Below are 22,842 nucleotides of genomic sequence, written 5' to 3'. Positions count from 1 at the left end.
AAAAAGGTCACTCAGAACCTCACATCAGCAAAGTTCTGACTCTAACTCCAAGAGCTGGAATAGGAGCCTGACTGAAGCCAGCTTACCATAGTTGGGAGGGAGTCAGAGTGAGGGACAGCTAGAACTTGATTGAGCATTGGACACTAAGCAACATACAAGGCATATTAAGCAGGAATACATCAGCTACATGAATAAGGCCATGGTTAACTATGAACTGAACTGCACACATCTTGTTCTTCTTGACTTCTTTTCCACAGGGCCTGAACAAAGAATGCAACCTAGGAACTTTTGTATGCTACCCTTGTGGCTTTTTCACCTCTGATATAGATTTATATAACATGAGAATAGGAGTGAAGGACTTCTGTTATTGGCCGGAATTATGGGATGTTCCAAATGAACTGACCATTCTGCCTTTTTCAATATGTAGGGTATTGCTCTGTGGAACAGGCAGCTTAACTTCTTCTAACGCTGCCTTTCTATCTAAATGTACAGTTACCAGAACATCCAAACTGCAGGCTTTGCCTTGGAGACATATCCATTATCTACAGGTTGAATCCAAACCCAAACTTCTTTTTTCATTAGAGTGATGCTTCCCACGAAGCCAGCGTCTACTTCATGACATTGACTCCTCTGACCCAGGAGAATTCTTTCTTAATCCTCTTTGTCAGAACATCTCATGGGGAAAACTGTGGGCTTTTCCTGGAAGCCAGTTTTCACTTGTACGTGGAGGAGTGATTTTGTTATAACTGAACTCCTGTTGCATGTGGATTGGTGCCTTCTATTCTTGGGTAACAAGCAGCATGTGGGACTAGTGGGTGGCCATAGAGTTACTCTGTGAAGTTTTAGCTCCACTTTCTGATTCATGCTTGCATAGCAATTACTGTGCTTTAGAGTCTGCTGCTGGAATAGCTATGGAATCAGCCTCTTAGCATCTGAAAGGAGTTAAAACTGCAACATGAGAATTGCCTGAAGGACAAAGGGAAGTATCTGATTTAATTTCCTGGTATCTGTTGATCTGAATCAAGAGCAGTGCTGAAATATTCTCTGCAGAACCACTACGTGTTGTGAAAGAGGTCTCACAGGACCTCCAAGCAAATATAGGCTACTGTGATTTAGATTTATATATTAGCCATATATAAACATTTAAAAAAAGATTTGCCAATTGAGAGGTCATTTTATACAAACAAGTAGAATTCTGAGGCAAGAGTCAGAGAAATCCAAATTGTTGTTTCAGAGAGATACAAAATTTGAGACCACTGTTTTTTCTCTTTCCAACACTTCTCTTGAGAATCATAATCTGGGTGCTAATATTATGATTTTTATACACCCGTAATTCTCAAAAATACCACTTTAGATAGTGACGTGAAAATCTCGACAATTGCAAATGTGTGCTATGTTTTGGCAGCTAAATTTACTAAACAACTTTTGGGAAAATGTTTCAGTGCAGAAAAAATTAATACTAAGGTATGAAGTTGTTAATTAGCCACCAAGGAAGTAAACTGTGCCTCCCCCCACCCCCAATCAAGCCAAGCCCAATCATCATATAGCTGGCCTGAGAAGTTTAATTTATCACTCTGGCAGATATACTCCTCTAGGTGTAATTGACATTTAATAAATATTTCGAAAGGGTAGCGTTAATAAAATCTGTAGCCTATGAATGGGCTTACTTCGAATTAATTTCCACCTAACCCAATGTTGTTTATTTATATTATTTATAATCCACCTTTCTCACGGGGACTCAAGGTGTGTTACACAATGTAGATCAATGCAATCAATAGGATGATGGCTCTAATAAGCAAGGGATAAGACTAGCATTGCAAATACCTAAAACAAATCTGGAACTGCTCCCAGATGCGTGCCCAGTGTCAAAGTTTACTGAAATTGCAAAAAGGCCAAAGGCAGGAAAAACGGCAGGCACTCAAGACTGCAGAATGAGATTCTTCTCGCTAATGCAATATAGTGCGACAAAAACATTAAATTTCCTATCCACTTCCACAAATATTTCATGCATATGCATTAAAACTTTAATTTTGGGAAACCCCCATTTGAGTAGTTAATACATCATCCAAGCTATTTATAAAACGAGGAGCATCAATGAATGATGAAAATGTTGCTCAAAACACTTTAGGAGTTACAAAAGGGGAGAGATTCTTACCTGGTTGGATTCTGTTCCAGCAATGCTGAGGTCCTGAATGGATCTGCGCCTCTGTTGTCCGTTGCCTGCTGACAAGGGAAGGGGAAAAAAATGCTGAAATGCCTTCAAACAAAGTAAGACGGGTGTGACTGTGGTAGAAACAGCTTGGAATTTGTATGGATCCGGGAGGGAGGGGGAGAGAGAGAGAGAGAGTGTGTGTGTGTGTTTGTATATGGGTAGGAGGGGGAAAGCAGAGGGACAGCTGCACAGTTTTAAGTAAAAAAAACCCCCACGCTGGCATGTCAACAGAAAGCATATCCTAATACAATAACCACTCCTACCCCATGAATAGCTTCTGCACTTTCCTTCACCATCCTCTGTCACATGTGCTTAATGCTTGGGGGCTGGCACTGATGACGACATCTATTTCAAGGAGGTTACGTTATGGGGATCTCTAGAGAATGCTGCTAAGACAGGATACTGTCAGCAATCTCTGTTCTTTACACTGATCCGTGAAATTGGTAATCAGCAGTACTGTTTTTAAAAAGCCGTTCCTCCCTGCCTGGCACAGCAAACACAACCTCTGCATAGTATTCAAGTAGTAATTGTCCTAATTTTCTGTTAAGCATTGATTCCCATTTGTCCTGACCTTGTAAGAATGTTTTCTTCTAAGTTTAAAAATGACTGACTATTGATGCGATATGAAAGAACACAACACACATCTATAAAAGTTCCAAGTCTGTCAAGCAAGAAACTTCTTACAGAAGAAGTTTGGTGCGAAGAATTTCTTCGAGTATTCTTTTACTACAATGATTGTTTTTTTAAAAAAAGATACTGAATCTGGGAAGTCTGCTCAACTATCCAAAGGGAAACACGTGTTACCATTAACGTGTTACCATTAACAGCTGTCAAAATATTTAGAATTCTCAGGCTCTGAAGGTTGCATTACATAACTTTAAAAAAAAAAAACCCAAGACCAGAAGAAGCACTTATAGCAAACACTCCAACAATGACAAGCACATGCATAAACTGCCCAAGTTCCTCGATTTATCATTCTCTTTGTACCATGCACCTTGCTTTTTTATGAATGTCTCAATTTCAGTTTTCCTTTTTTTCAAGGCTTAGTAAAAGTGACTGATCTTCTTGAACCAATTGACTGCTGTTTTGGTAAATATTGTGGGTTGGATCTAGTACATTTCCATAAACGCAAAGTGCAACTTTCACAACTCTCCCTCCCAAAGCAGCCTAAAGTGATATATGAAATCCTACTCTTCCAGGAGAGGGGGGACCCCAGCAAATAGGATTTCAGGAGGCATTTTGAATTCCTGCCAAAAGATGGGGCCAGGGTCTTTGCACCCATAGAAACATCAGGCTGGATCCAACCCAGTGTCTTTCCTGGAGTGAACCTATTAGAAGTAGTGTGTTCACTGACATCTTCACCAGTTTCTCACAGAAGCATTTTATTTAGTAAGTTTTTCAAAAGTACCTCAGAAAAATAAGTAATTTAAAAGTTTTAGAAAGTAAGCAAAATTTGAGAGGAGACTGTACTCTTTAGGGTGGATGCAAACCCTGCTCTAACCAGATTATCCACAGTTCCTGGAGGAACATTTTCAGGGATGCAGAGGGCTGAAGCAGTAGAAGAGAAGAGCCCAAGACACGCTCCTCTCCCCAAGATTTTCTTCTTTGTGTTATTTTGCATCTAAGTCTCAACTTTGTTGCTGATATTCTGACATGCAACAGAATTCAGAATTTCTGGCTATTCAAGATACAAAGAGAGAGGTTCTCAACCAGTCCTTCACTTGCTCCATTATACATGTAAAGCTCACCATAAAGGAAGAACATTATCTGAGAATCACCAATGTTTTTTTCACGGAAGGCAACAATTTAGTGGTTCAACTCAATTGTTCAGTTACAGCAATGTTTATTCTGTTGGGGAACTTGCTTCCTGACTAGTAATTCAGCATGGCCCTCAATGATCCAGCCATGGCTGATGTAACTATTATGTGCACATTTTATCCAACAGTACCCTCTAAAATAAGCTTAGCTGAAATAAACTTGCAAAAAATATGTGGAATACTCATTCTGATTTCAGTTTAGCAACATTTGTTAATCTAAAGAACTTAGCACATGCATGGCCACAACACTGTCTCATGGCCATCAAAAAGTTAAAATAATTAGTGTAGGGCAGAAGTAAACATCAATTTTTTTATTCAGGAAGATTATACTCAGCAGCACTGCAGAGATCAAACTTTAAAAATTCAGAAACCTTTAACCAGCAGCAAAGGCAAAAAGCAAGCTATTAGGCAAACACATTTTCAGTGCTGTTCATTCTTGCAGGCATTTAGCAAGCAGCTCAAACGTGGCCAAAAAGCAGAATAAATACTTGTTGCTCCAGTATTAGAATGACTACATGACTTTGAATCCAGCCACAGAAGTACATACTGTAATTGTAAATTTTCCATACTATATTTTTACAACTACTTTTAAATATCTTTGTTTTTACCTTAAGGTGGAAAATACAGCATTAAAATACTACAGAATAACCGGCTACGCTACTGATAGTGTGCACAGACTTTCATCAAGTCCCAGTGATGGTCTAATACTAAATAAAAATGAGGAAAAGGCAATTGCAAAGAATCAAAATTATTTTGGTTCCTTGAAAGTTTGTGACATATAACAAAGATGTTTATCATAGAAAAAGAAAAATATAAGAAAAACAAGAACTTAAAGGGAACTGGAGAAGTTCAGCAGCCTACTAACAACATATACCAGGCAGTGCACTCCTAAGATGCGTTGACAGATTATGCAGAGGCTTTTTAGAAGGGTATTCAGAAGTTCTTAGGTAGGCATTGGTCTAATAGAAGAAATTTTTATATTTGTTGATTTTGTGTTCTGGACATGGTTTTAGATGTGCTGCTCTTAATGTTTTAGATTTGGCTGTCACCACATTTGGGAACCAAATAATTGAGTCTTTAAATATTTAAAATAAATATGTCTCATAAGGAAGCCAGAAAATATTTGGTGCATCTAAGCCCCAATAAAATCAATGAAGCCTATCTAAACATCTTATTGAGATCAGGTAAGATCAGATGCACCTCACATTTTCTAAACTACGGTATGTCCAAGGGTAAAAAACATCAGAAATCACTTACAGAGGAACTTACTCTTGATGTTCTTCAAGCCTAATAATAGCACTGAATATCTAAAGTCACATTCGGATTGTGGCTTAAGAGTTACAATGCCAATCAAATCCACAAATGGTCACTGACCTTTTTTTAGCAGAACTTCAGCTGTTCAAATGTATTTGTTCAGCTCTGATGACTCAATACTGCTCAAGTCTAAGAACTTCATATTTTATTATCATGAGGTATGACCCAGCCTACGAAAGTTCAATAATGACAATGCAGCTGTCACACTTTCAAAGGCCGCATTACTCTTCGTTGTTTTAGAAACATTTACGTTACCGGAGATGCTATCTTTTGCTAGGGATGTAAACAATTCTGAATCTCATTATCATTCGTGATTCTTTACTGCATGAGCAACAGCAAGCAGGATTACTCTTGTATCCTGAGCAAGTTACAGACCAGGCATTTTTATCTTGCCCCCTTAGAATTTTTTTCAAAGCCTCCTTTGCAATGACTTAACACACTACAAAACACTATTTTCATCCTTTAGGCTCATTCCGCACATGCAGAATAATGTACTTTCAAACTGCTTTCAGTGCTCTTTGAAGCTGTGCGGAATGGCAAAATCCACTTGCAAACAGTTGTGAAAGTGGTTTGAAAACGCATTATTTTGCGTGTGCGGAAGGGGCCTTAGTCAAGATACAGTGAAAGTTCTGTGATGCGATTGAATACAAAATATATCAGATTTTAGACTAAAAATTTCAAGTAGCCAAAAGGTTTTCATTAGTATTGTTTGGATGACAAATCTACAGACACATGGGGATAATCTTATCTATTCCATACATCGCTTTTAATCACACCACACAATTCCAGTTTAATAAAAAGTGCAACATATGACCTAAGAAAAGAGTTTGTCTTCTGGCGTTGGATATTTGTTTGTTAGAATTCTGGAGATCTGGAACAAAATATTTCCTCATTTTTCTAACAAGATAATGAAATTATTTGGCTATTTGGCACTAACAGGAGCAAGAAGTATTTAAACATCTGATTGTTATTCCAGCATGGACCCACTTAGCTGGTCTGCGATACCTGGTATGGCGATCTCTGGGACATCCAGAATGGTGCCAAATGAAGCAGTTTTACGATGGCCTCGTTTGGGTTTGGAAAAGGCTGAAAAAACATACACACGTACAATACATGCAAACAACTACAACGGCAACACAGAAATTATTCAGAACTGCACTTTTTTACTTCATTTGGTTAAACCACAGTACATGCAAAATAAGTCATGCAGAATGTACTGTGCAGCTTTCCATTCATGCTTAGAATAGTAAAACATTCATTAAAAGCAACACAGAACTGGTGTTACCGGTGTTAACAGCACAACATAATTAGTTACAGTTAGAAATGAAAATATAAACCAAGTACAATGGTAAAAAGGAAAAACAAAATCTCGCAGACGAGACATACAAAATGTGTATACCCTGGGCTGTGATCTGCCTGTTCCCTAAAAAGCCCTTTTACAAAAACTGATGAACTTCTTTATGAACTTTTGATTGTGACACACTACCCTATTCCAAGGTTTTTTCCCTGCTCTTTTCCTGAAACTTTAATTGTCACCATTTTGAGAAGAAACCAGATTGACCAACCTCAAGCACAGTCACACAAAATAAGAGATTAAAGGTAGTACTCAGCTATTTGACAGAAATATATTTTAATGTAGTTATATTTAATGCACAATTTTACAAGGGTCATTACTAATATGAGGAGGAGGATGGTAGTGTACAGAATCAACACACTTGAATTCCTTAGCAGGAACTGTTTTATGAATACTTTATACGGCATATATTGCTGTTCCAGGACAATTGTTTCAATATGGTGCTTTGCAGGAATTCATTTTAACCAATACCAGTGTAACCTCCTAAAATAACTATTTCTGGTTTATGATGTTAGATGGACAAAGTGAACTGAACCCAGGAAACTACCCAAAACAGATTTAAAATGCCGCCTTAGCAAACTTACTTTAAAAGCCTATTCTCAACTACTTGCATAAGAGTATACAAGTTACATTTGATGTTCCAGCTATCTAGTAATAGAAGGAACAAATCAGTCCTTAAATATGCCATTTATTCAAGGCCCAACAGCTTTTCATTTACTCAGCAGCAAAATGAATGGCACTATAAAAGAAACCAGTGTTTGCAAATTTCCTACCATAGGTACATCATCATAATTACTGAAGTCCTATCCTGAACAGAATTATTTTTTACTAATTTCTGTACTTGACATTTTCATTAGTGTTCTTTAATCAGAAGATGAAACAGATATCCTCACCAAACACTAAGAATAACACATTGCCCCTAAACTTTATATATACTCTACTGATATCAGGAAGCTAATCTGGTATAAAATGAAAGAGAACCTTAATCAGTCCCAGTACAGATGCATGGTGCATTTCTTCCTATGACAGATATATCTTTTAATAATAAATAATTCTATTAATTAAGGGGTAGGAGTGACAAAATAATTTTAGTCATTTAACTGCTACATACAAACAGTGACAAAATTCTGAGGGAACTGTTATGTTTGAATTAGAACATAATAGGCATCTGGCTAATATATCAGAAATAAGCAACAGCAAAGTTGTTTCATAAATAAAAGGCCTGTTGAGCAGTGGCAAATAACAGTCTTTTTCATAATATAAAAGGGATCGACTGTAATATATAGACTGAACAGTAAAACTTCAGTTAGACCAGGAACAACTAACTGATTATAACCTTGCTCTGCACATTCATCACACATATGTAAATGGTCTAAAAGCTTACTAAGCAATTCAAACAATTTCTTAGAGAGCACATGTATTTCCCACAACTAGTAAAATGTGAAAAATTATCTGCAAGGCACAAAAATACAACTTCTTTTCTGAAATAGTAATATCAATGTACACTTTCCACTTCCTGACTACAGCAAGAAGGAATTCACCACAGAAACATTTTTTCTGATGGGAAACAGGTACTCTGACTTCATTCAGACATCTCCTCCAGCTGCTGCACTATTAGGGATTAGCACTGTCAGATGCTCCAAGCATCCTGCCTTAACCATATTAACAGCTCAGGGTCTTAAAGAATCTCAAAGAGTTGGAAGAGACCACAAGGGCCGTCCAGTCCAACCCCATGCCATGCAGGAATACATAATCAAAGCACTCTGAACAGATGGTCATCCAGCCTCTGTTTAAAACCCTCCAAAGAAGAAGATTCCACCACACTCTGAGGCAGCATATTCCACTGTCAAACAACCCTTACTGTCAGGAAGTTGTTCCTAATGTTTAGGTGGGATATCTTTTCTTGTAGTTTGAATTCACTACTTCATGCTGTAGTCTCTGAAGCAGAAAACAAGCTTGTTCCATCTTTAACATGACATCCCTTCAAACATGGCTATCATATCAACCTTCTCTCCTCCAGACTAAACATACCCAGCTCCCGAAGTCTCTCCTCATAGGGTCTGAAAACTCTGGCTACTGCAAAATGTCCACAGACTGCAGTCCCTGATGGTTTCAAATCATTGCTGTTGTAACACACTTTTGTACATTTTGGAAGCACAGACATATGGAATTTATGTAGTACGCAGCGGCAGGCATGAAAAGCCCATTCTGTTTTCAGTCCTCTGGATGTAACCTGATCTTACAATTTCCTTATGATTTTCTTAAAAATGAAACCTAAAAACTTATTTGTGTGGAAGTATGTTTCTTTCTTCCATCTTATTTTCACTGTAAACTTAATAGGTTTTTTACCTGTGGTGGCAGTAATTCTTGCTTCTATTTCAGACATATCTGCACTAATTCGTTTGCCTTCTCCTGAAACAAGGGTAGACTGTTGTCGTCCGCGACCATCTGACAGACTTTCCATGCTGCTACCACGAGATGGAGGTAAACTCAAGCGGCCAGGCTCTCCCTGTTAAAAAACAGTTTCCATTAAAAACTTCGTTCCTGCAACAGGTGAATTTTTTAATGATAATTTTGGGTTTTTAACTTTATTTTGTTTCATTTGGCATTCCCTCAGTGATCTCTCACATCTGCCCAATGCTTTAATTGTTTTTATATTTTTGCATGCATTTTAAGCTCTGGTTTTAATTGTTTCCATGATGTGGTTTTCTTGGTTGATCGAAAGCGTGATGTTATCATGTATGTTTAGTTAGCCACTTTGGTGACACTTATTAGCCCGTACGTGTGCACACACACATGTAATAAATTACTCAGAATACAGATTTAATTTAATGTTTACTAACACAATTCTTAAAAATACCATGAGTGCGTGATTTTACAAATACATGCACAATACTTTCATCACAAGCTTTCATGAGATACCCCTTAGTATTCGTAGATGTTTCAGACATTGAAATTGAACTGTTTTTACATTGCAATCCTACATATTGTTACTCCAGTCTAAATCTACTTAAATTAATTAGCGTAGGCTCATTCCGCACATGCAGAATAATGCACTTTCAAACTGCTTTCAGTGCTCTTTGAAGCTGTGCGGAATAGCAAAATCCACTTGCAAACAGTTGTGAAAGTGGTTTGAAAACGCATTATTTTGCGTGTGCGGAAGGGGCCTTAGACTGAAGTAACTCTGCATAAGATTGTACCATTACAATAATTTAAGGACTCAGAATATCTTATGATTTGATTTCTAATGCACAAATAAAGTGAATTTCTTTACCAACATTATATTATCATTCTTACCGAATGCTTTGCTGAATTTTTCATCTGTTGGGCCAGTTTTGATTCTAGACGTTTAATAGTGTCATTGGTAGTAGTTCCTTGAAAATCATTTGGTTCTATGTTAGCATCACTCTTGTTACTGGTGTTTGTTGAAGTCATATCCATGAATGAGCCTATAAATATCAAGAGTAGCTTACTTTTCTTGAAAAGGCAGCTATGAATTTTATTTGTCATTTGTTACATCCTATTGCCTCTTGGTTTTAAAAATGTTTAAAAAATACCCATTAGACTGCATTGTGGCTTTAAAATATTTGTTAATGTAGAATTATCTGAGTGTTTGAAAATCTATGAAAATAAACCACCCGTAAAGACAATGCATTTGGAAAATGCATTGCATCCTGTTTTATGTTTATAATATGTTGTTCACCGCCCGGAGCCCTTCGGGGATTGGGTGATATAAAAATTGAAACAATAAATAAATAAATTTAAAAAGATAAAGTTTTAATGATAAATACCAGGTAGGCAGATGCATTTAAGATTTATATACTGTAAAACAGCATTTCATAATTTCATTTCATTTCATTTTTAATTTATACCCCACCCTATCCCCAAGGGGATCAGGGCAGCTATCAACATAATAAAACAATAAGCATTATAATAGAATAAACAATAACAGCAATAATAAATACATTAAGAACAATAAATACATTAATACAATAATAGCCCTAAGCAAAATGGATTCCGCAGGCTGATGAAATTATCACAATGAAACTACACAAGGGAAAATTAACACTCCTGTTGAATGCTGAAACAACTTTTCTAGTTCCGTAATTTAAACCTTCCTCTTGTGTAAGGCATAAGCTCTTTCAGTGCTACTAGTTAGTAACAACCTCACGCTACCAATTTATTTCCAAATACGAAACATAATGGTTGTTCTATTGAGAGTGAAAACACACGTGGTCTGACAAGAAATAACTTGCCTTCATGCTATTTCAAAGACGAAGCTGCTCTCTACTACGTTTAACAATTGTTAGATTGTTATGTTTTTACAGCACACTTTGCTTCTTATTCTCTGGCACAATGACTAATAGGACTGGCCCTAAAGCATGTGTTTTAAATTATGCACCATCATAACAAACTACATATAGACCTAGGGTTGCCACCCTTCAGGCGGCACCTGGAGCTCTCCCACTATTACAATTGATCTCCAGATGACCAAGATCAGATCTCCTGGAGAAAACTGACTCTTTGGAGGGTGTACTCTATGCCAGTATACACTGCTAAAGTCTCTCCCCAGGCCCCACCCTCAACATCTTCAGGTATTTCCCAACCCTATATATACCTGTGCTAGTGGCAGAGTTGCTTTGTCCTTCATCAGAGTATTGACAAGGATATTGTAGAGGTTCATCAGCTCCGGGAAAGTACTGCAAAAAGGCAAAGGTAGAAAAATAAACATTTTATTCCAGTGAGCACGACAAAGTAAGAAATGGCACATTATGGCCCCTGTCTTCCACACAGGTTGTCCCAGAAACCTGAGGTATACCATGCAACTAAAAAGAGCCCTTTCTTTTTCCTAACTCTAGCTGAGAAATTCAATTCCATAAAATCACCACCAAGCTCCTTTTTAACTGGTACTAATAATTCAATAGAAAGTCTCAATATCACTGATCTAAGTGGCTATTTAATCGCTTTGGCTTTTCTCACTTTAATGCTTCTTTATAATATCTTCTGAAAATATAAAACTCCCCATTATTTTTCACTTTGTCTTCACTTAATTTTACTTTCACACATTTGTCTTCTACCCTGTCCCAGTACTTTACATTTCTTATTCCTTCTCTTTGGCCTCTACGAGCTATTTTGGGTATATTATAGCATTCTGACATAGCTAAAATAAAAGTTATACCTGCATCAAATGTGTCATTATTTTGACAATTTCCTCCATGGAAGGCCGTTGTGAAGGATCTTTTGACCAGCAACGAGTCATTAAGCTCTCAATAGGTTTAGGTAAATTTTTAATTAGAGGTGGCCGAGTACCTATAAGCCAAAAAAAGAGTACATTATATAAATAGTTCTAAGAGTTGCATGCATTTCTAAAATCTGTTAGAAACTCTCAACTTCACTAAACAGATACTCTTTGAATTAGAGGAGCATATGCTGCTACTCTCAAGAATGGTTTTATAATCTTGCATCTATTTTATTTTCTGCATATTGAAAGATTTCACAGGAGGGAACATAGGAATTATTTTACCCATTTTTAAGGTTGTGTTGTAGCATTATTGGCAGTTTATGGAGTGGCAAATAAATTCTGAATAGTACAGGCACTTTAACATGAGGAAAATATTATGTATCCTCTAAATGCCCAATGAAATATTTTAGATTGTCAAATCGCTCCTCAAGCACTCCTGTAAAATATTCAAACATTAGTTTCCCAGACGATGAATGAAGGACACAAGAATGACACATCTTCATCATACTATAGAAGTAGAAACCGAACATCATGCAGAGGATTACTTTTCTATAATGGATTCAGAAATTTAAGTTTTCTAATAATCTGTGTTTCTTTTTTAAAACCCTGGCTAATTTACAAACGATTATTCACCATAAAGCCATTTCTGAGGGAATATATTGTTCAAGTTAAAGATGGATATCACATAAAATTATGAATATTTTGGCATATGTACCAAATACTAAATTATAAATTCATCATCATTTCTTGAATACTGCAAAATGATAGATAAACTAGATGTAAAAATACTACATATTTTTAAATACAGTTTTTCTCCAAATCATGTAGAAAATTGGAAGGGAAGGGGTGTTGTTTGTAAGCACCAAAAAGAATTGTGTATTTGAAGAGAGCAAAATCCTCTCATTTTAATGATGCCTTCTTCCACTGATGGATAATCTCTACTTTGTACTTGCTCACCCATTTTCATGACAAAAAAGAATTCCATATGTATGGGGAGGCGGGGGGGGGGGGGGGAACATTCAGAAATACTTCTTAGCTACATATGGTATCATAAAACTTCAACTTACCATTATGAACTGCCCACATGATTCGGAAAGCAGGACCACCAATCTCATCAAAAGGTTTCCTCCGGGTTATCACTTCCCATAGAATAATACCCCAGCTGAACACATCACATTTTTCACTGTAATTACTACCTGAAAAAAGAATATGGACACAGTGTGTGGGGTTTTTTTTATTGTTGTATTCACTGAATATTAAAAGTAACAGAACTTGAAACACCACTTTTTAGAGATGGTAAGTTTACTGGTGTCTCCATAACTCAGATTTACTTTGCACCAAAGAGTTTTCAATGGTAATTTGTAAGCCTGATGGCTGCATCATTTATACCTTATTTTTCCTAGCGTACAAAAAAGTTTACAAATGCATTAAACATAACCATTATAAACTATGATCACGTTATTTAAATAGTTAAATAGAAGTATTGCAACTAATCCCCAGCAACAATTAAAATATAAAACCCCAAATGCATTGCAGCAATTTCAATCTTTGAAACAAATATGAGGGAATAGAGCAATTTGGTAGGTAATATGATGATCAGGAAGGGGGAAAAAAGCAAAAAACCCAGGCTCTTCTACTATCTGGTACCTGAACACAGACAACAGGTAAGCCTCAAATACATGAAGTTATACAGCTACAGATGAACCACTGAGAAGGCATTAGTCCTGGGTATCACAAATCTCATCTCAGATTTATATTTTAAAAGAATAAAAAGGTATAATTCTAAGTACATTAGAAAGCATCCTTTGCCTGACTATATTTATTCTTCAAAGCAAAATTCCACACAGAATTTACTATAATCATGAAAATAATGCTTGTATAATGCAGAGTAATATACTGTACTAAATTTCATAATTACTTTGTTACCTTCAAATACTTCTGGTGCCATCCAAGCAGCACTTCCCTTGTTATTGGTCATATGTGTCTGAATATCACAAGCTGTACCAAAGTCACAGATTTTTAAAACCGTCCCCCCTGCCACCAAGAGCAAACTGTCAAAGAAAAAAAAATAGTTTAGCAGATTTAAAACAGCCATCTAATTTAATTCAGACTTAATATCAGAACATTTGCTCATACAAACATTTTGAAAGGGATATACTAGCATATTTATTCCTCCTAATGAACATACTTCAATGTTTAACTGTCTATGAACAGATAAAAATAATTAAATAATATGCATAATTAACGATATTCTATTGGCCAAACATGAAGCACCCTCATACTCTTCAGTGCCTTACACCCTTCAGGATTTGGAGGGACCAGGCTGCTCTCTGATACCCCAGCTTTGCTTATTACCACCCTTTACATTGCCCTATTTAACTTCATGAGAGATACGGAAAATTAACCTAACATGAACATAACCCAACTTGCTTCTTTTTTGTCTGTCTGCTTTGCATTCATTGCATGTGCAGCAGTTTAGTAAGGCAGAAGCTCAAACAATGTAGGACTGGAAAACAAAGGTACAAACTAAAAAAAAACTTTATTGCACATTACAATAAATAAAACCATGGCAACATGACTTTTGTGAGCAATGTGTGGAATATGTAACAACTTGCTTCAATTTCTTTGTCACTGTAGAATGTGACACACAGTTTTTAAGAAAGAGGTTTATATAATCGCTGAAAACGTACTTTGGTGGTTTTAAGTCCCTGTGAATAAGAGCCTTCGGTTTCATGCTGTGAAGATATGCCACTCCTTGTGAACACTGTAAGCACCAACTCATTGCATGTGCGGCAGTGTAGTAAGGCAGAGGCTCCGCACCATGTAGGACTGGAAAACAAAGGTACAACTAAAAAGAACTTTATTGCACATTGCAATAAATAAAACGGCAACATTACTTTGGTCAGCAATATGTGACATATGTAACAGAACCATTTTTTTGTTTTAGCCAGTCTAAAGGCCTTCTGAATTGGAAAGTCATCTAAGTCCACATGAAGCCAACTGAACTGCAATCCAAGTAACAAAATTGCACTCAATTTGTTTTCAGTGTAAACGAGCAATAACTAGAAACATCAGACACAAAAATAAGATCTGTGATCTCATAAAGTGTACCACTTAAGGGATATTAGAAAGTTTACTTTCTTCTGAGAATATATATGTTTCCAAAGTATTAGGAACTGAAAAATGACACTCAGGGTCTATGAACGAGTCAGTGATTGTGGTAAAGAGACAAACTGTTGCTTACCATTAGTACAATTCAACCGATATTTGCAATCCAGCTAGTCAGTAATATTTCTGCAGCTTTATGGAAACATGATCAAAGATAACTTAACTGTGAAATGTGTGCTCGTGGGGAAACAATCACACATAGAACACCTCAACTTAGTTCACTGGTCAGCTAGAAGGGCTTATCAGCCAAAATAATTTCATAACTATAACCAGAATACTTAGCATAACCTTACACTTGAACACTAGTATCTGCCACACATTAGCACTGATTTTACAAGGCAGATTTTAGAGAACAAATCTGTAAATTTTGCAGACAGCAATGGGCAGACACACTGGGGTGACTTAACATTTTACTAAATAAATGCAGCCTCATGCTTTGGGAAAAGATACTCACCATTATAGAGAGAGCCTCCCTCAGCATATTCCATAACAAGACATACCTAAGTGAAGAGAGAGTTTTTTAAGTGCTAAAAACATGCATGTAATACATACTTCCCTTTAAAAAAAATGTTCACAGGTAACATGCTACACAAATATAGCCAAAATAGAAGGGCTGTATAACGTTTGCTATTAAGCACCTCTGACTGCAAAGTGCTGTTATTTTCAAATAGAGCTTAACTCATACATATTGTAATTTGAGGAGTGTGGGAGTTCCCCCAGAAAATTACTTAAAAAAAAATTCAAATCTCTAATGTAAACAGTACTGGTAAAAATCAACAGACTGCTCATGACCAAGTCTCAAAGCCAAAATCATACTGTGATCTCAACATCTGAAAAAGGTCAACTTACTGGATTCAAACAAGCTCCATATAACTTGACAATATTATGATGGTTCACACGTGACAACTGCCGAAGCTGGAATAATGAAAATCAGAATATTAAAGGCCCAATACTTGGATATAACAGTCTGTTTCTTATTTTATTTCCATAGAGGATTATAATCTATTCTAAAAAGGTAAAAAAAATTGGTATGATACTATATAGTAATTTATATGAGTCTGGAAAAATAGTCACAACCCAGCATTTAGGTGCTTCTGAGACACATGCATAACATCTCATGCAATTATGACCTTTAATAAAAAGGACTAAACCTATGGCCATTGTGCCTTCCCTCTTCAAGGGCAACTTTCAGTGGTACACTGCCACAGTGACCCTTGATATCCACAATGATATGAAGCAAGAGATTGACCTTCACCCTAAAATTTCTAGGCATGCCAGAGGAAGACTTTGGTGACCAAAAAAATAGTGTCTAATTAGCAAGACCAGTCATTTTTTTTTTGCTACATCTGACTTTGCACAGAACTGCAAACAAACAATATGAGGAAACATCTAAGAAAAAAATGTACGAGGATAAGGTTAGGGAAATGTAAGTAAATATTAAATTAAGAATGTGCGGCAAACTGGCATGTCTTATACACAGTGGCTTAGCAGTCCCTTCTCCTTTATGAAGTGCCTTGCTGAATTATAGTACAGCCATATTGCCTTTACAGAAAAGCTTTCATGAACAACTGTGTTTTCCATAACTTGCAGAATGACATAACTGTGGGAGCCTTCTTGACTTTGTCAGGCAGGCCATTCCACAAGGTGGGGGCTGAAACTGAGAAAACACATATACAGGCAGTTGCTGATCTTGCCTGCTTGCACAGTGGCACTACAGAAGGTCTGGAACACGAGAGGAACTGTTGTGCTAGAACCCAGGAAGAGAGGCAGCCCTGAACATATGAAAGTTCAGGGCCATGCAGGGTTCCGTACAGGATAGTCAGTACCTTAAACTGAACCCAGTAGCTGAAGAGCAGCCAATGGAGCGATGGAGGATTGGGTGTAATGGGCATGCCCTGTCTAGCTCCTAATAAGCTGCAGTATTCTATACCAAGTGGAGCCTCTGGATTGATTTCAAGGGCAGATCCACTAATATTGATGTTATTATGGCATGGATTCATGTGAGCTATACTCAGAGTGGTCTGAAGAGTTTCAAAATCAAATCAGGAAAACTTGTAAGTACAAGTAAGTACCAGTAAAAAGCAACCCTTTAAACTACAAAGTAGCCCTGAGCGAAGAATTATATTTTGTTTACTGAATTTTACACAATGGTATGGGCTCTCTTTACAGATCAAGGATATAGCTATTGCATTTTCAGCCCACCCTTCATCTAAGGAATTCAGGGTAGCATGCCTACTTCTTCCTTCCCCATTTTGTTCTAACAACAAATGTGATCAGTTAGGATGAATGTGACAAGACCAAGGTTAACCAACAACAGAGATTCTAGGTAGAACTCTCAGATCCTAGTCCACCAACAATTCCATCAAATTGTTTCTAATATATAATTTAAGAAAACCACCACCACCAACAACAAAAGAATGGTAAGGTACTACTAAAAACTGCCATAAAACATAAATACTATTATTCTGTCAAACAGGAAATTTGCCAGCATTTTTAAAAAATCTGAAGCAAAACTATACCTCTACAATGAAGGCTTTTCGTTCCGATTCACTTTCTATTTGTTTAATGGCCACATCTTTTCCTCGCCATTTTGCTTTGCATACCACTCCAAACGCTCCTCTTCCAACAACCTGGATCAACACAAGCATAACTTTGAAATAAATATTTCACTACAAACTACATCGACTCAAAACCTTATTTTATGATTGTTTTAAGAAGTAAACAGTAAAATTACACTTTTAAGGTTCTAACACAGGCTTGTACAACTTGCAATCTACTAAACTGAACATAGACCACCACCCTTAATGAGGTCACATCTCTGGCTCTTCCCTTTCCTCTCACAAGTCAATTTTTTTGCCATAGGATTTCAACTCAATGAGTTGTAGAGGACATGGATAGGTTTTGAATCTGGAAAAATGGAAACCATCATTTTAAATAATAAATATCCTACTTATAAATATATCACCTTTGTCCACAGGAACCACTCACTTATTTTGGTGAAATTAAAGGGATGTATTAGGGACACCTCAAGAGTTGGACTAAACTTTCTCCATGTTCCTACTTGCACTGTCCAATTCTGTGTTTCTTGGTAACATCAGAAAACAATACAAGGGAAGTGATACCACATGTAGATTATGTATGGTAAGTCAATTACTGAGTTAAGGAATATATTCAATTAGAACAATTTAGAACCTATGTCTAACAGGCATCAAATGCCTCTGCATAATGTCGGAAAACACATAACTCCAGTAATTGTGTGATGACAAAGACCACATTTATGCTCAAAAATTTCCTCAATCTATTGTGTTAACCACACACCATTCTCACAGAAGAACTTTTGGCCAAGAAACAAATACAGGAGTTTCCCTGACTGGATGCCCTGACTGAATGCAGATACTTTATAATATTATGTATACTTATTTTTATAACATGCTATGCCACACGATTAAAATACTATTTTTTCCTAACTCTATAAAATGGTACAAGCCATCTATACGGAGACAGATATGACCTTAGAAATCCAGCATTAGTTGTACTGAATAAAGTAGAATTTGTTGTAGTCTTTTAAACCTCAAACATTGTCATTGGCTATGGAAACCAAACACAGTGACAGAGTGGATATGAATTATTTTCCTCCTAGCCTTAGGAAAGTGAGGTTTCAAGTACCACAAGGAAGATGCTATCCTCTGTCTCATTTATATCTGCCTAATAGAAATAACTGCAAGTAAACATACAGGACAAGTGTCAGAATGAACAAAACTGTAAAGCCAAAAATGGCACCCAGGATTTTCTTTGATCAAGTTGCTCAGATACTTACCCCAATGCAAAACTTTTGGTTCTGCTTTGTAAAAATCTGACAGAACTTCTCAACCAGTTAACTTATACCACTTTAATGGAAAAGTGCCCCAGAAACCTCTGTGATGGCAAAGTAAACTGCTTTCTAGATATACAGTGGAACCTCGGTTTTTGTTGGTAATCCGTCCAAAAAGAATCAATGAAAACCAAAACCGATGAAAATCGAGGCAAACTTTTCCACAGGAATCAATGTAAATCCAATTAATCCGTTCTAGGCACTCCAAAAAAACATACCAAAAAGACATTTTTGGTGAATAAACATAGTGTTTAATGCTGAAAGCAGCAACAAACAATAACACTAGGACCAGCTTCAGAGCCAGTGGACCAATGTCGCAACAGAAAGCTGTCCAAAGAGGTCTGTTTCTGATGCCTCTTTAAGATTTGTCTGAAATGGGGCAAGACGTTGTCATTAAACAAGTTGCAGACACGGCCTGCAACAGCTTTGTCCGGGTGATTTTTCTCCACAAACCCCTGCACCTTACTGCAAATTGATGAAAACCGAGACAAAATTTTCACTGAAAAAATTGATGAAAACCAAAACCGATGAAAACCGAAGGCAATGAAAGCCGAGGTTCCACTGTACATAGTTGTGTAAATCAACAGCCACAGTACCTACCGTCTCTCTTCACTAATGGATAAAGTGATTGACAATAATAGATACTAGATTAATCCAGAGCAACTTCATGGCTTATGTTTTTATCTTTTTTGAGTGTGAAACTCACTCCATGTACATTACCATGTGTGAGAAGTCAAGTGCACTTCACCACAGATACTGGAAAGCTGCAGTTAATCAGCTTCCTTGTGTGTATATAAAAGCAGGATGGTGGCGTGAAATAATTTAGACAAAGAGCATTCTTGCCCATGAGGGCATGAAGAAGTCTTAAAGCTTCTATGGGAACCATAACCTAGCTCACCTATATCCACTTGGTCCCAAGATGCAACCCCTTCTCTGTGGCAACTTAAAAAAAGAAAATATATATATATTTACGCTGAAAAGTTCTGAACCTTCCAATACATTGATTTTTCCATTAAATGGGAGGTAGTTTGTTGTGTGAGTGGACTGAAATTTCCTGCAAGGTACAAGACCTTAATGTGATTTAAGGCTCAATAGGATTTAGCAACAGTATCTTGATTTTTTAAAGTCAAGCTTTAATTATATCCTAAGAGCCCTTCTCAGACCAATGAATAAGTACAAACACATTGTAGGTAACGGGAGAGACAAAACAGCTTCCAAGTAGCTATCAACCTCAGCACCTCTTCAAAAATGATCCTTAGGGTAGGACATCCACGGCACCCTTGGCGTTTTACCTGAGGCCACCACTTTTACAATCCTATGGGGATTAAATTTCACAAGAGCAAGAGGGAGGGAAGTCTTCTGAATCAATACGTTTAGGCTCGTACTGCCAGGTCACCCTTCCCTGACCCCTCCCCCCCCCCCGGAATCGCCTGGGTCCCCACGAGTTCAGGACTCACCTCTTCCACTTCAATCTCCTTGTAGTCAATTTCTTCGAAGTTGAGCACTGGAGAGGTTTCGATCATGTCAGCGGAGCTGGCAGCAGTCATCCCTTCACTTGCAACGGAGGATGCGTGTAGCGCGGGGCGGACAAAAAAAAGGAAGACCCGGAGCGGAGCGAGAATATGGGAGTGAACCTGAGGCGGGGGGCTCCTCGCGCCAAGCTGTTCCTCCGAGCCCCCCCCCCCGGTGCTTAACAGCCACAGGAGAAGGAGGGCCTGGCGGGGTCACCCCCTGAGCCGCGGAAAGGCCTCATACGAGGCTCTTCCGCCTGGGCTTCAGCGGGTCCGCCTGGAAGCCCGGTGCGCGGGGGGCTGACTCGACATCGCTGCCTTCCCGGCGCTTGCAGGCCGCGGCCTCTCCTCGATCCGAGCCTGGGAGTTGTGTAGGCAGCAAGAGAGAGAGAGAGGGGCTGAATGAGCGGGACGGGGAAGAGCCGCTCAGAGCCCAGCCTCGGGCAAAGCAGTGGCCCTGGCCGCGGCTGGCATTGGGAGCCACCGCCAAGAAAAGTCGGGAGACTCTCCCCGGGGGGCTCCTTCTCGCCCTGCTTTTTGGACGGCAGCAGCTACTGAGGCAGCCCAAGCACGGCCATGGCCTGGCTGGCACAAGCAGTAGCCGTAGTAGCAGCCGCCGCTCCTCCTCTTCCCTTCCGCCCTTGGCTGCCTCCCTCTTTCCGGGGCTCCCCAGCCGGGTGCCGCTCTCCTTCTTTGCCGCCTCCCAGAGGCCGCCGCGGGGAGCGGGTGGCAGAGCCCTCCACGGAAAGTTTCACAGGCTAACTCACCAATCTTGTCCACAGACGGGCAAAATGTGAATTGGATGAGCAATGGGAACTTTACTTTTTACGTGAAGCTGAATGGCTCGTGTAAAATAAAAACAACAACTGGAGGATTAATAATTTGATAATGATTAATAATATTACAGACTAACCAGTAAAGATGTTTTGTTGGTGGCGGATGGAAAACAGTGATTTAAAGATTCCGTGATGGTTTCTCTGGCAATATTAGAATGTCATTATCGGGATCCATTATATAATGATTAATTAATACAGTTTGGGGTAGGCGACTTCTCTGTTCAGTTCCTATATGTTCTATAGCAGGGGTAGGGAACCTTTTACGCTCAAAGAGCCATTTGGACCCATTTTCCACGGAAAAGAAAACACATAGAGCCACAAATACTTTTTGACATTTAAAATGAAGATAACACTGTGTATTTTGGTTATTTACCTTTACTCTTTGTATATAAAACAATTATAGTGTGTTGCTTATGAAATCCACGAAGTGCTACAGAGAAAAATATTTTTTATTTATGTAAAGAACACATTTTTAACATTTTGAACTTTTAAAAGAAAATAACTAAAAATTAACAAAAAAACCACGCGACCCCCTCCCCTCCCAAACAGCGGACGGACACCCCCCCACACACGGATCCCAGCCAAAAAGGCTGCCTTGCGCCAGCCCTGTCCCTGGGTGCTCTGGGGGTGTTTGGCCTGCTCGACTGGCAGCGGCGGCTTCTGCAGCCCTCCTCCCCTCCATGGCAGAGCTGAGAGTTCCCCAGCTCTGCCATGGCGGGAAAAATGCTGCAGAAGCCGCCGCTGCCCATCGGGCGGGCCAAACGCCCGCCAGAGCAGCCCGGGACAGGGCAGGGAAACCAGCACTCAGGCCACCCCCTCCCTCCCTCCCAAACGGCGGGTGAACACCCCCCCCCACGCACGATCGCAGCCATGAAGGCTGCCTTGCACCTGCCCTGCCCCCGGCTGCTCTGGGGGGTGTTTGGCCTACTTGACGGCAGCGGCAGCTTCTGCAGCCCGCCTTCCCTCCATGGCAGAGCTGAGAGTTCCCCAGCACTGCCATGGCGGGAAAGAGGCTGCAGAAGCCGCCGCTGCCCCTTGGGCGGGCCAAACCCCCTCCAGACCAGCCCAGGACAGGGCAGGGAGACCGGCGCCCAGGCCACCCCCTCCCTCCCTCCCAGGTCGCCCCCCCCACGCATGATTGCAGCCATGAAGGCTGCTTTGTACCTGCCCTGCCCCCGGCTGCTCTGGAGGGCGTTTGGCCTACTCGACGGCGGCGGCAGCTTCTGCAGCCCGCCTTCCCTCCATGGCAGAGCTGAGAGTTCCCCAGCTCTGCCATGGCGGGAAAGAGGCTGCAGAAGCCGCCGCTGCCCCCGGGCGACAGCTGAGCCAAACGGCAGCTGGGCTGAGGCTGGCGCCCAGGCCACCCCTCCTCCCTCCCTCCCTCCCAGGTGGCCCCAGCGGTGTCAGCAGCCATGAGCTGCCTTGCGCCTGCCCTGCCCCGGCTGCTCTGGAGGCGTTTGGCCTGCTCGGCCAGTGGCGGCAGCTTCTGCAGCTTCCCACCATGGCATGGAGGAAGG

General features: G+C 39.3%; 1 protein-coding gene across 4 annotated transcripts in view; it reads right to left on the bottom strand.

The window, feature by feature from the left end:
• The window catches only part of MAP3K7 (mitogen-activated protein kinase kinase kinase 7), a 37,132-nt gene extending 15,984 nt beyond the window's left edge, over positions 1-21,148 (bottom strand). Inside the window, exons 1-13 of one of the 4 annotated variants that reach the window (XM_048494269.1) lie at positions 20,436-21,148; positions 17,627-17,737; positions 15,957-16,022; positions 15,562-15,607; positions 14,630-14,768; positions 13,866-13,990; positions 13,007-13,135; positions 11,877-12,007; positions 11,316-11,397; positions 9,995-10,146; positions 9,047-9,206; positions 6,349-6,429; positions 2,156-2,223 (exon numbers count right to left, since the gene is read on the bottom strand). In XM_048494269.1, the coding sequence (XP_048350226.1) occupies positions 2,156-2,223; positions 6,349-6,429; positions 9,047-9,206; positions 9,995-10,146; positions 11,316-11,397; positions 11,877-12,007; positions 13,007-13,135; positions 13,866-13,990; positions 14,630-14,768; positions 15,562-15,607; positions 15,957-16,022; positions 17,627-17,737; positions 20,436-20,525 (1,380 nt within the window). In that variant the 5' untranslated portion in view covers positions 20,526-21,148. The remainder of the gene's footprint in view (positions 1-2,155; positions 2,224-6,348; positions 6,430-9,046; positions 9,207-9,994; positions 10,147-11,315; positions 11,398-11,876; positions 12,008-13,006; positions 13,136-13,865; positions 13,991-14,629; positions 14,769-15,561; positions 15,608-15,956; positions 16,023-17,626; positions 17,738-20,435) is intronic. The other 3 variants (XM_048494279.1, XM_048494296.1, XM_048494288.1) reach the window with 3 other exon arrangements.
• Positions 21,149-22,842: the final 1,694 nt, after the last annotated feature.

Source organism: Sphaerodactylus townsendi, linkage group LG01, assembly GCF_021028975.2.
Source record: "Sphaerodactylus townsendi isolate TG3544 linkage group LG01, MPM_Stown_v2.3, whole genome shotgun sequence".
Classification (NCBI taxonomy): Eukaryota; Metazoa; Chordata; class Lepidosauria; order Squamata; family Sphaerodactylidae; genus Sphaerodactylus; species Sphaerodactylus townsendi.
The sequence above is the reverse complement of the archived record's forward strand: the minus strand, read 5'-3'. Positions and strand labels throughout refer to the sequence as shown.